We start from the raw sequence: 14,373 nt of genomic DNA, 5'->3' as shown, positions 1-14,373 counted from the left end.
CAGCCTCTGACAAGCACCATTCTACTTTCTGTCTCTATGAATGTGACTACTGTAGACATTTCATAAAAGTGGAATCATTCAGTATTTTTCCTTTTGTCGCTGGTTTGCTTTACTCAGAATAATGTCCTTAAGGTTCACCCGTGTTGTAGCATGTGTCAGAATTTCCTTCCTTTTTAAGACTGAATAGTATTCCATTGTATGTATTTCGTTTATTCATTAATCAGTCAATGGACACATGGGTTGTGTCCACCTCTTGACTATTGTGAATAATGGTGCTGTGTACGTGGTTGTCCATATATCTCTTCAGATCCCTGCTTTCAGTTCTTTAGTGTATATTCCTTGAGCTTTCAAATTTGGCGTATAAATATCACTCATCTACTAATAAGTCTAGCAGATTTTAGTAGTCACTTTAAGAGGTCTTTAAATAGTATTTGGTCCCATTTTCATATGTAGCTAATGAAACACCTCCCTACCTTTTAAACTGCTTTAATATATTAAGTACACCTAATATCTCCCTTAAGTACTTCAGTTGTGCAACTTAAAAACCTTTGTAAGCACTCAAGTTACTCTCATAAACCTAATTAAAATCTAAATGTCTAAGTACTCAAACTTACAAATTTATAAAAATCTGAACTTCACTTAAATGATCCCGTTGTGTGTATAAGCATAGTCACATTTTAACATAAAAATCACAACTCTAAATAAATTACATAATTATTTATTTTAAACTGTGGTTACAAGACAATCTAATGGAATGGGCAAGATGCTATTAAACATTACAGGTACATAATTTTTGCACAAGTTCCTAAAAGCAAAAATATTAAATTAATGGCTTTGATTCTCTTAAACATTTCTGTACTTAATTCTAAAATTTCCTGAGGGTGACAGATGTTTTTCCATCCTGGAAGATAATCGCTATCTTATTTCACTTTACTTAACTCTGAATATTTAGACCCGGCATGAATTCTGGACCAGCAGACATTTAGGCAAATTTTATTGAGACTAAGGAAACTATAATTAGAGTGGTTGCCTTCTCTGCATGCTCCAGTTATATCTGTGATCAGATATTTCGGCTGGCAGACTGACTAGATAGATTCTCAATTAGAACCATAATGGAATGCACTAAACCTTATTTGTAATTGCTATGTCAAAAACTCCATTACTCAAAGGAGGCTGTCATATGGCCAGGATCATTAGACTTAGATTATACACATTCCATAGTTCTTCATTATACTCACTCATGTCTGCAGCTCCCACACAAGACGATCACTTGATTGCATGTTGTATTTCTTTGGTTCCTGAGAATGGAAAGAATGGAAATGCCTTCTTGCTTAAGTCCAAAGACTGTGCAGCTTGATGAGAAATCTCACATATTTTCATACACCTTCTGGGATCAGGCAATTATTTGTGTACTAAAGTGGGGATGAATGGAATTTTGGATATCTTTATGGCATTATTTGACTGCACAACTCCAGGGGATGTCATTTACATTACAGTAGTTGTGGGTAGCTTTCCTAAATTATGGAGTGTACATCTGTGCAGTTGTGAACCTTAACTGCATTCTGCGGACAGTTAAATAAATACTACTACAGCCACATGGACAGCTGATGTATTGCTATCACTGTGACTAATTTCCCGCCTCATGTGGGGCTTCTTGGGGACACCTAGTCTATTGATCTTACTGCTTTCTCCCACTTCTTAATCTGTAAGTCCATTCCTTTTTTCACTTCCCAGCTCATCCAGCTTAGATTCCATAGTCTATAATTTCAAAATATATCTAACAACACCTTACACCCCCTTGCCATTCTGAATTGTTTTCTTCTCTGACAGACAAAACCCTAATCCTAGATGAACCCTTATCTCTGAGTGAGCTTCTCAGCTGCCTAGAGCTGTTGGAAAAAGTCACAAAACAGACAGATGGGTCCCATTATAAGTTCATCTTATTCTTCCACCATAGAGAGGTGCTGTTGTCACCTGGGAATCTGCTGGATTCTCAGGTCAGCTCCCTCTCTTGGTATCTGCAGTGTCCATCTCAGTTAGCCTCTGAGATCTGACACCCCAGCTAACCTCTGCCAAAGACCTACTGTCTCACCTCCTGTTTTACAAAGAAAAGAGAAGGTATCTGAGAGGACATTGCTCATTATCCTCTACTATATAAACATGCCTACATCTCTGTGCAGCCTGCCATTCCTCCCTTGGGTTACAAGAACAGTGCTTTTCTTCTCCTATCTAAGGATAACTCCACACAAATTCTGGTTTCACTCTCAGCCTGACTCCTTAGGGGTCTTATACTAGAAATTATTATTCTCTATGGTAATCAGAAACCCTCCCTTTCGACTAGGTCATTCCCATTGACTTTAGTAATCCTCGTCTCTTCCACAAAACAAAACAAAAAGAATAAATAAGCAAAAAAATAAATGAATAAATAAAAAATTTCTCCCTCAATCCCAAATCCCCAGCAGACCTGTTTTTGTCTTTACCTTCTGGAAACCTCTGCAAAGGTTGTCTGGTTGTCCATATGACAATAATGCTCATCTTTGGTTAGCTATCACTGTTTAGCATCTCTAGTTATATTAAGAGGACTTGTGAAATATAGCAAAATTCCCAACTATATTCAATTGTATTTATTTAAAGTAAAATGGTAACATAGGCTATAATAATAAAGATAGAAACTAGAAAATATTAGCACGGATGTGGAGGAATTGGAACTCTCACTCATTACTGGTAGGAATATAAAACCATGAAGTCATTTTGGAAAACAGTTTGACAGTTTCTTTAAAAGTTAAACATGTGCTCACTGTACGGCCCAGCAAAAGGCCACTGGTTGGTTATCAGATGTGGTATATCCATATAGTGGAATATTATTCAGCAGTAAAAAGGATTGAAGTACTGACCCATGCCATAGCATGGATGATCCTCAAGAACGTTATGCTAACCAAAAGAAGCCAGACAAGAAAGATCACATATCATATGATTCCATTTCTATGAAATTGTCCAGAAAAGGCAGATTTATAGTGACAGAAAGATTAGTGGTTGATGGGGGCTGGGAATGAGCACAAGGAATCTTTTTGGGGTGATGCAAATGTCCTAAAGTTGGATTGTGGGGATGGTTGCACAGTTCAATAAAATTTATGAAAAATCATTGAATTGTACATTTAAAACAGATGAATATAGATGTATAAGTTATACCTTAATGAATTTAAGTTTTTGATGAGTTTGCTAATTGTACCAATTGCTTAATGTGAATAAAAGTGAAATTATATAAAGCCAATTAATATGGTGTATTGCAGTTAGATATTTGAAAATCAAAATAGCAATATTTGTGTTTCACAGGATAATTTTTAACAAAATTTTCTTGGTCATATAGTAATGAGGAAAATATCTGTTTCCAACCCACTGGTTCCAGCATACCAAGTGTTAAGCAGTTCACTCCTTTTATCCTTTGTTAACACACTGCAAGTATGTCCTTACCTATGAATGGTTAGCATGGTATACAATAATATTTTACTTGAAGTGAAAACTTGATGAGTGTATGGCCAATCATAACATTTAATTAAGGTCTCTTAGTACTCTTTGACCATAATTAAAATGCTAGTAATGTCTGGGACAGAATGGTTTTAAATCTGATCAGGAAATTTAAATCTCTTTTCAGTGTCTAATATTTGTTCACATTTTACATGTGAGTAATTCTGGAATAAATAGGTTACATTGTAAGTTTAAATTTTAAGGTAATCACTTGCCAACCAGAAAGCAAAGTGTAACCATGTAAGAAAATAGATTCTGAAGCACAGTCTTAACGAAGGGAAATACAGGCAGAAGAAATAAGGAATGGTAAACTCTGTTCCCGGGAAGGGGAGTCTGGGGTTGGCTTAATTAGGGCCTTTAACATGCAAGGTCGTTTGCAGGGACAAACAGCTATCATTGTCATGATAGTCCTCTTCTCCAAGAAGATCAGACTAAGAGGACACAATTTTAAGAAGGTGCTGTAGTTAGAAGGAAGGCATTTCCTGACAAACTGGTTTACTTAAGAATGAGATTATGAGAGAGGCTATGCAGGCTTCTCTCTGGGAATCCTAAAAGGGTACAGAATGTGAACGTAGGTATATATGCATGAATCTATGAAAAAAAAAACAGAAAAAGAGACTTGGTGAAAAGTAGGCTTTTCCCTGCTTGTTCAGAACGTGATACAATTTATCGTAAGTCTAATATTTATTTAAAATGGCAAAATAACGTGTTGCCTGAAGGACAATAGAGTGGGTTTAAAAAATTTATGACCTGGCAATTTGTGGTATGGGAAGCATGCTTCTTTACAAGGTTGACATATCTACATGTATAATACAAAGATTGTCTTCTTCAAAAACGTGATTTGCAGCCAGCACATCTGTTCTTGTGTAATGGATTAAAATGAGCTATTTTTGTTGAAGTTCAGTTGCAGAGTAACAGAATGTTAAGCCAGCTTGCTAAAAAAGTTACCTATTTTAGATTTTTTCCCTTTATATTGAACTTTTAAAATGTTCTTGTATCTGACAAAGCCTCATTCTTCATTAAGAAACAGAAATTTTATGTGGCTCTAAGGTGTATTTTTGTCATACTGTAGCATTTAGATGAAATCTAAGTTGTTCTTGTTTAACATTTTGAATGTTAAATTATATCCAAGTTTGATATTTCCCAGGAACAGTTTTTCATAAAAATCTTACCAACATTATTGACTGTTCTTCCATGGAATGTAACATTGTTTTGTTCTTACAAAAATCTGAAATAAACTTGTTCTGGCTTTCCCCTTCAAATGGAATTATGTCATTTGCATTAAGGCTTATCAGGAAATCCTGACTATCCTCTTACATTCCCAAGAGTTAATAAACTGTATGCATACAAATCTCTGTAAATGGGGGAAAAGCTTTTTCACATATTTCTGTTGTAACTTTATAACAAATGTTAATCATTTAATTCGTCAGTCTTTGGGAAACTGACCTTTCTCTGATTTTCTGTGTCTTTCAAAACACAAGCAACAAATTAAAAATCCATTAATAATTCAGTTCTGCTTAAAATAATATACATATACTGATCATCTTAAAGAGTCATTTAAGTAAATTATAGCAGGAAGAGAGATATAATAGAAATGCACAGCTTTCAAGTTGCTTGTAGTCTGGATCAGTCCTTCTTAAACTTTAAGGTGTGTATGGATCTCCTAAATATCTTGTTAAATGCATATTCTAAGTCAGTGTGTCTGGTATGAGGCCTCAGTCTGCATTTCTAACCAGCTCCTGAGTGATGCATTTGTTGCTGGTCCATGAACCACTTTGTGACCCAAGGGTCATAATAGCTGTCCTTAATATTCATAGAAGAGTCTGCGTGTAGATCATAAGTGACACACATTTGCTAACGTTTTTATCATCATCATAACCGAGCTGGACAATTGTACAATCATCTTCTAGAGAATAGAGATCATATAATATTAACTTGGAAAGAATCCGTGACCATGGGCCTTATTAGTACTGTGTTCCAAGCTGAGCTACACGTAGAACTAAACAGACTGACAAGGAAACAGAAATCAATTGTTAGAACTAAATGATTGTAGACATTCTGGACTGCCCAAATATAGACGTGATATGGAAGGGTATATCTTCTTTGGTTCTGTTTTGATTTTCTGAACTCTTGACCACCTAGTGAAAGAAGAAATTTTTCTCGGTAAAGAGGAGCCACTAAAGCAGGTACCATCAGGGCACAGGTGGCGCACACCAGTGAGTGAAGAGGGCTGAGTGGCTGTGGCGGTGCTGTCATAGAGGGGACACACTTCACTCCACTACTGCCATGCAACATGTCAGGCCTAGCATGGCTAGAACTTCCAACTTTTTAAGAAAAGCCAGAAATATAAATTTCATGTGAAATTTCCCCATTTAAAAATGTTGGCTACTCATTTAAATTCTTTTAAAACATTAGGCGGCCAAGAAAACACATCTGTGTCCCAGACACAACCCTTGAGCCATCTATTTACAGTGTCTAGGGTAGAATACATTGAATTCTTGTAATGCACTTCTCAATATTGAAAAATTAAGAATTTTCAAAATCAAACACATTGGCCTCTTGTTGTGCGATGTTTTCATCAGAAGAGTCTCTGTTTTATGTATTTGGAGGTCCTGGTGTAAGATTGGTGTGTGATCATAAAACCTGTCTTCCTGTCTTCTTTCACATTCCAGATTACAGGACAGGCCCATGTTTCACTCAGGTCAACAACCAGATGTGCCAAGGGCAGCTGACAGGCATTGTCTGCACAAAGACTCTGTGCTGTGCCACCATTGGACGGGCCTGGGGCCACCCCTGTGAGATGTGTCCCGCCCAGCCTCAGCCCTGCCGGCGGGGCTTCATCCCCAACATCCGCACTGGAGCTTGCCAAGGTGAGTTAGCCTTCAGCCTGTGTGCACAGAGTCACCCATGTGTCTGGGCTCCTTTCAGTGCGCTGGGAGAATCTGGCACTGTGGATGGGAACCTTTAACCCAATACTGTTTCCAAGAGGAGCCTCATCAGCAAGCCTGACTAGAGATGGCTTACCTTCTAGCCACCTAATAAATATTTTTCAATTGACCAAAAAGGAGAAGAGATATATGAAAAGTATGAAAAACTGGGGAAAATTTTTAAAATACAATTAAAAATATTCAATACAGTCAGAGGATAAGCCATTCCATGTCTTCATCCAGATGGTGCTACACACTCCCTGCTACAGCCCCTCAAACTTTGCATATGTAAATACCCAGGCGACACAGTTTTTCTGTCTTTCCAATCTCATTCAACATATAAGAACCTGAACCCAGGTGACAGGGAGAAGTGAGCCGTCCGGTATTGTTATTAATAGTATCTTCAGAGACAAAGTATTAACTCCATCCATGACTGTAGTTATTTCTGAGCTTATAACCAGTTGGTTACAATCTTGTCTCCAGGCAATCTTCCTAACCACATATCAGGGTTAGATTGGGGCCCTGAGGATGCTACAACCATAAACTTTAAACCAAATAGCCGGAAATTGTTAAATACTTAACTGGATAATTACTTTTCAGCCACCATGATTCTTAGCCTTTTTTGGCAACTTCTCTGACGTCATATGGATTAAACACGTTTTTAGAGCTTGGAACAGAGTGCCATAATGAGCTTTCAAATGGTGGTAGGATCACAGGAAACTGGAAAGTACTTTTGTATTATTCACGGAAATGATGTTACTCATACTTGTCATGAGAGTTAGGTTTATTTGTTCTAATTAAATCATGTACAAAGTTAGATGGGAAATCTTTCAAACTGATGTTAGTAACCAGTGTCAGAGGTAGAGAGGTTACCTATCCAGCCCATGTAAATGGTATATTGCAGAAAACCAGGCCAGTGCCCTAAAACCCAAACGAAAATTGTAGTGTGGGGAGCCTGTATATAACCTCAATCCATTGAATAATAAAATCTGAGTGCTCTGTGTAATTTGGTAAGTGTATCTCCGATAGTGGCCTCCAAAGATTTGTGTTAGTTTTGTAGTTTTATAAAAGGTAGTTTAGGGCTTCCCTGGTGGCGCAGTGGTTGAGAGTCCACCTGCCGATGCAGGGGACACGGGTTCGTGCCCCAGTCCGGGAAGATCCCACATGCTGCGGAGCGGCTGGGCCCGTGAGCCATGGCCGCTGAGCCTGCACGTCCCAAGCCTGTGCTCCGCAACGGGAGAGGCCACAGCAGTGAGAGGCCCGCGTACCGCAAAAAAAAAAAAAAGGTAGTTTAAAAAATGATCTGTATCTAAACTCTTTTCAAATCAAAACTACCGGGATACCCAAGAGATGACCATATAACCCAGCAGATTCACAACTTTATGTTTACTTGCATGTAAAAGCCTTGTCAGCTGTGGACTTAGAATGGTTTTGTGAGTATTTTGTCTCTTGGATTAATACCAACCACAACAAATATGAAGTTTGGGTTAAATGTCATTTTTAATCTGTTGTTTACTATGGATAACAACATTCTAAATCATTGATATGATTATCGGTATGATTCTATAGAGTTCCTGATAAAGCAAGTTTTTTCTATAAAAGATACACTATACTATATAGTATATAGTATTTACCATACTACATAGAATTCCTAGGTTAGGTATAGATTACTGTATAATTTATGTAATTTAATGGATTACTATTACAGATAAAACGCTGTATAGATCTACTAGATTAATACTGACTAGATTTACCAGAGTAATAATTTTTGTTTATTCTCTAGCACTTATCACCTTCTAACGCACTTGCTTATGGTCTTTATTGCTTTTACTGTCCCCCAGATAGAATGTAAGCTCCATTTGGGCAGAAATCTGTTTTATTCATTAATGTCTCTGAGGCATTCTAACATGCAGTAGATACTCAGTAAATATCTTTTGAATTAATAAATGGAATTGATATTAAAATACTTCCAAAAACCACTGTTTTGTAGAAATAGTCCAGGTTGAGAAAAGCCCTCAACTTCAACCAAAACATCGCAAATTATTGACTCTCCTCATCTTCTATATTTGTACTTAGGCTTCTTTACCTTGATATTTTGTCAGAGAGGCCTAGTTTTTCTGAACACAATTACAAAAAGTGTGTGATCTGATCTCAAACTTCCTGAATGTCCTTCAGGATTGAGTAATGTCTGAAGGCTTATTTGTTTGAATTTGTTTATGTAGTAGAGATAAGTTTTGGGCTCCATTTGCCCAAGAGTATAATGGATTAATACAGCCACAGGAGCAAAATGAAATTTGCCACATTGTTAAAAGGTCTGGAAAAGTTGAAAAAGTTCTGCTTTATTTCAAAATCATGGCATCATCAGAAAGTTCTCAATTAAACACTAATCCTCAGTTCAGGCTATTTTAAGACTCCATCTTACTGTGATTTCATTTTTTCCTTTAAATTCCTAGACTGTTTCCCAAATACTCTGCCAAATTAATTTGGAAGATAATAGGGCGTAAAAATGTAAGATAATAAAACATGATACACACATGTCAGACTTCTTTTTTATAATAGTGATCTTTTTTATAGTGTAACTGAAAATTTTTGTGTAGTTAAAAATAAATTTCAGCTGTGTAGATGATAGCCAGTTTAATATTGGTTTTAAAACATGGTTTATATTAGCCAAGGGAGGACATTTCTGAAGTTCTAAATATAAAATTATCCTGTAGCTGATGCAATTAGTGAATTACTTTATCTATGGCTTAGGAGGGGATGAAATAAGGTCTTGTAGTAAACCAAATAAATGTGAAAAATGAGGGCCAAGAGAAAATTAAGATGACACTTTAAAAAAACTAAGCCGTGGGACTTCTCTGGTGGCGCAGTGGTTGAGAGTCTGACTGCCGGTGCAGGGGACGCGGGTTCGTGCTCCAGTCCAGGAAGATCCCACATGCCACGGAGCAGCTAGGCCCGTGAGCCATGGCCACCGAGCCTGCACCTCCAGAGCCGGTGCTCCACAACGGGAGAGGCCACAACAGTGAGAGGCCCGCGTACTGCAAAAAAAAAAACCCAACAAGAACTAAGCTGTGAGGAAACTAGTAAACTTTTTACTTTTCACTGTTGCTGTCATGACTTTCTGTACTCAAATAAGCAGTGTCAGAAGAGTATACCTTCCTAGGGTACTATGAGGTCAATCATAATGATTCTTGACTTCTTTAATATATAGAGCATTTCAGTTCTAGCCCTTATGCCTAAGTCTAATCTACATTTAGTCTTGTACATTCTTCATTTTATTAAACATTGAAGGACTAAAGTTGGCTCACATAAGCCTTAAAATTTAAGCTAGCATAAAAATGAGTGAATTAAAGGTAATAAAAGTGGCATTAAGCTCTTTTCCAAGAATATCTACAAACTTTAAATATATATGTCATAAACTGTCACGTGCATATGTTGTATTATTTTTTTACAAATAGGTTCTTCTTTTTAAATCTTTACTATGTTACACATTCACTCTAATTAGAAGGGTATTTTATTTAAGAATAATACTTTGGGTCTTTTAGATTTTCAAATATATTTTAAAATTTTCAAAATATATTAAAATTTGTATAATTATTAATTTATGTTGCTTGATTTTTAGAAATTAGGCTTTTAAACTACTCCAGATGTTTCAAAACTGGAAGTACGGCAGAAGAAATTTGCTTATTTAAATCCATCTTTTGCTTTATTATAGACAATAGTAATAGACTGATGCTGGGCCTCTGCTCCATTCCAAGCAGTGTGAGAGGCATGGAAATTGTGACATACGTGACAGAGTCAGGACCTAGCTAGGACACAAGACAGGGACTTAAATAAAGAAAGAGCAGTATAGACCCTGAGTCAGTCCCTGCAAAACAAGTATTCGTGCCTGTCCTTGTCAAATGGGATTAGTATTCAGAAATATTTAATCCTTCAATCAGACTGCACATGAATCATGTAGAGAAGTTGAGTCTTATCTGAAACCAGGCAGGCATGGCTAGTTCCTCAGGTGTATCCTGAGAGGAAGATACTGTCAGTAGAATGTTATTTGCAGGCCTTCTGTGTAGCACAAAATGAAAAGGAGATTTGGTTCATCTGATTAGTATAAATTATTAAACACAAATTTATCTTGGCTGTCTGCATTGACCAAGTTAACCAGATCGTTGCAAAGTTTAACTGTAGTTCACACTATGTGAACACAAGCCGTTCCTAAACAATCCAAAAAATTTACCTAAAACATAGTCGATTATAGGAACTCGTATTGAAAATAGCAGGATATTGCCCTTCTTCTAACTCAACAAAAACTAACAAGAAAAGGAATAACAGAGAACAAGCCCTTCTAAAATAAAACTCTGCAACCCCCAGTTCAGAGCAGTGATGGACACATGGCGGTTGTTGGGAAGTCATGGGGACAGGGAGAATCTTCTATGTGTTTGCCATGAGCATTAGCATCCTGAAAGGCTGTTGAGTGGATGTGGACGGTCTCTTGAAGAGGAGGAGTATATCCCATAAGAGAGGGATTCTACTGCAGGCCCTCGGGGTAACTGAAGGCATATGGAAAGAGAGTCTTTGGTGGCAAGCCATTTCTAATATTCTCTAGCCAGCCTTCCAACCCAGAGATGCTCCTTTAGGTAAAGGAGGGGGAAGGAAAAGAGGATATGGGAGCCACTGGTGAGCAGCTTGCAGAGTCTGTATCTGAAAGGGCAGAAGGTGGGAGCTACACCACTACCTGAAAGTTTAAAATTAATACCCAGGAGGAAAAGAAAGTGGAGAGAGTTTGGTAAGAAGCTGCATGAGTCTCTACAGAAGTTCTCAAATCAACCTGTTTCTTCTTGGTTTTCTCCACTTTTGCTTCAGCAGGAAATGCCCCATTTAAAGGTGAGTACTAAAGAGAAAAGGCTTACATATAAAAGCTGAAAAAAGAGAGAAATAACATAAGGAAAAGACAGAGGAACATGCTTTATGGAAGAATTACCTAAATAAACACAAAGTTCATATACTTCTTTATCTCAAGGAAGTGAAAAATAATATGGTTCTTCTCTTAACAGGTGCTCAAAGAAGCACTGTTAAGAGTTCAGAAAAGACAATCAGAGATAGTGCATTGGTAGCACTCAAGAAACTGAAGAAGGATTTGAAACTTTACCTAATGAAAGGCAAATGTTACACATATACATACAAACATACATAAGACTGAAAAAATTCAATGACAAAGGTTAACCTTGAGGAAATCACAAATCAAAATGTCTGAGGACAATAAATAATGATTGTAAAGAAGCAGAAAGGTAGTGAAGTCAGCAGAAAGGTTGTAAAGAAAACTGAAGAAAGGAACTGAAAAAAAGCATAAAGATAATATAGAAACATTTTCTAAAAGAGATAAAAGCTTCAGTTTGCAGATTGGAAGGCACAAAAGTTCAATAAGAGAGAGAAGATAAGGAAAATTTTGTGGGCATAATAAGACAGAATAAGCAAATATCTTTGTTAAAGGGAATATCTTAACTGGTCTCAAACTTCTGTAGAGCAACTCATAGACCAGAAAACAGTGTGGCAGTGTCTACAGACTTCTGTCCTTGATTTACACATATGTAAATAAAAGTCCTTTAGTTGCTCTGTAAAGAATCAACTCTAGGGGGGCCAGAGTGGAAGCAAAAAATAACAGAAGTTTCCTGCAGCAGTACAGGTGATATATCATGGAGGTTGAGACCAGAATAGAGGCAGAGGGCCAAGATTTGAGATATATCTAGGAAGTAAGCACTTGTTACTGATGGAATGAAGTGAGACAAGTGAGAGGATGCCGAGTTTATCACTTAGGTTTCTGACTTTGACATCGGGATAAACAATGATGACATTTGTTGAGATAAGGAAGATTGAGACAGAACCATGGTCCGTTTGTTTTTAGTTCGGAGTCCTACAGGTAGTAAGTTACCAATATTTGCTTGTTGGGATGATCATTTATTCAACATTGGAATTTTGTGAATACATGAATAGGTATTCTGGCCGAATCAAACCACATTGAACGGTTGCCAAGATACCCTGTATGTCTTAGGCTCCAGTCAGAGACAGACCTATTCTTCAATTGTTGTACTTAAAGATTGGCATTTGTTTTTGTAGAAGTAGAAGTACTATGTATGAATATATGTGGAGTGTAGAATAAGAACTTATATTTTAAAAATGTATCTAATTTGGGGACAGGCCAAGTTAAAAAATCATGCACTATTAATACAGTAATAGGAATTGGTCCTTAGTTCCCACAGATATAAATTAAATGAACCATTTTTATATGCCTGTAACACTGGCACATATATTTTCACATTTTAATGTCAACTAAAAATAATATACCATCTAATACTAATTTATATAATAAAATCAGTTTAATCTCTTAGGGCAAGTTTATTTGAAGAAGTTGGAGAAGAAATGAGTTCATAAACTAGAATTACTATTGCTTTGTTACATTATTTATAACCTTAGCAGACATAGACTGAAGGGATTATATAAGGTTTAAGTTTCAAAAGATTCAATATTATTCTGTAAAATCCTTGCATGTGATTTGAAGTTATCCAGCATTTAAAGAAATAGTAAGTTTGTGCCTGAGTTGAAGGGAGGAACAGAAACCCATCTGTATAACTTGGACAGTGGAAAACTAATCAGACGTTAGTAGTTCCTTATGCTGGCACTTGGAAGATGCAGAAACTCTTGCATAATTTGGAGGTCTGAGGCTTGCTTCTTTTGATTTTATAGGGAGCACTCGTGTGCTTCTAGGTTCATGTTGATTATTTCTATAAGATTTCTTTAAAATTTTCTTTTTTATTTTAGTGATTAACTTGATCTACCCAAAAGAAATTAATTCTGTATAGCTGCTCACTCTAGGATATTTCAAAAAGTTTTATTTCTTTTTTTCTAGGAAAGTACTTTTTAGGCAATTACAAAATAAACCCTGTAAAGTCAGATTGCTTTTTCCTTTGAAAAATTACTGAATCTACTAAATATGTAGTCAAAGCTTTTATGAATAGTATTAAGGGATTTATAGGTTTGGCCTCATTTTTTAGCTTATACCGAGATATTCTTTCTCTGATTTATCTGCCAGGAAAAGAGGTTTCTAGGGATGTTTTATACCACACTGTAATGAGGGTGGAAATTTAGTACATTTTTAAAATAATACAGTTCGAAATGTAAATTAAACTGTTCAGGATATAAACCTCCTGTCATGTATTTCATTCCAGTTGCTTTTTGTTTGGATCAGCTATCCTTTAATAAGACAATGATATCTACTTTAATTTCAGGATAAAAATACTTTGGACTATTGTAATTAGTTTTATAGACAGATAGTTAAAGTGCGGAAGAAATAATAAGGATGCTAAGCTCTTTTGTAGACTTAAATTCCCTAATTTACACACTAAGATACACCAAACGTGTGGGCTTACCAAAAAAATAATAGGATAAATATATACTGACATAGAAATATATCCACAAAATATTTTAATGGAAAAAAAACAAGATGCAGAACAATACATACAGTGTGATCTTATTCTTGTGAAATAAATGGACCACCACTCTGAATGTGTGTGTGAATAAGTCTAAAAGAACAGACTACTCACTTATATCAATGGCTATCTCTTCAATTTTCTATTTTCTGCATCTTTAATGTTTATTATAATGAGTATATGTTATTTTGTAATTAAAGATGTAATACTAATAAATCTGTTATGTTGGCCTGTCAATTTGACTAGGTAATGTAAGTTTGCATAAGCTTATATATTATATTTCCTTTTATATACAGTGTTCATCATAACAATATACTGAGTTACCTTTTACACAAAGAGAAATAAGGCAAGTTTACATAGATATAAAATGAAAGATTCAGAAACTCTAAATAAAAGAATTTTTCCCAATCTCCTATAATATATTAGCTCTAGTTTTTTTGTACAGG

The 14,373-nt window shown here is 36.1% G+C and overlaps 1 protein-coding gene across 1 annotated transcript in view; it reads left to right on the top strand.

The window, feature by feature from the left end:
- Nucleotides 1–14,373, top strand: part of FBN2 (fibrillin 2) — a gene marked incomplete at both ends in the record, with an annotated part of 231,114 nt that overhangs the window by 56,982 nt on the left and 159,759 nt on the right. The window contains one exon of the mRNA XM_082652282.1: nt 6,198–6,395. Coding sequence (XP_082508408.1) covers nt 6,198–6,395 — 198 coding nt within the window. The remainder of the gene's footprint in view (nt 1–6,197; nt 6,396–14,373) is intronic.

The sequence above is a fragment of the Grampus griseus genome, assembly GCF_964374135.1.
Source record: "Grampus griseus genome assembly, chromosome: 3".
Lineage (NCBI taxonomy): Eukaryota > Metazoa > Chordata > Mammalia > Artiodactyla > Delphinidae > Grampus > Grampus griseus.
Note: the sequence above shows the minus strand (reverse complement) of the source record. Positions and strands in the feature narration are given on the sequence as shown.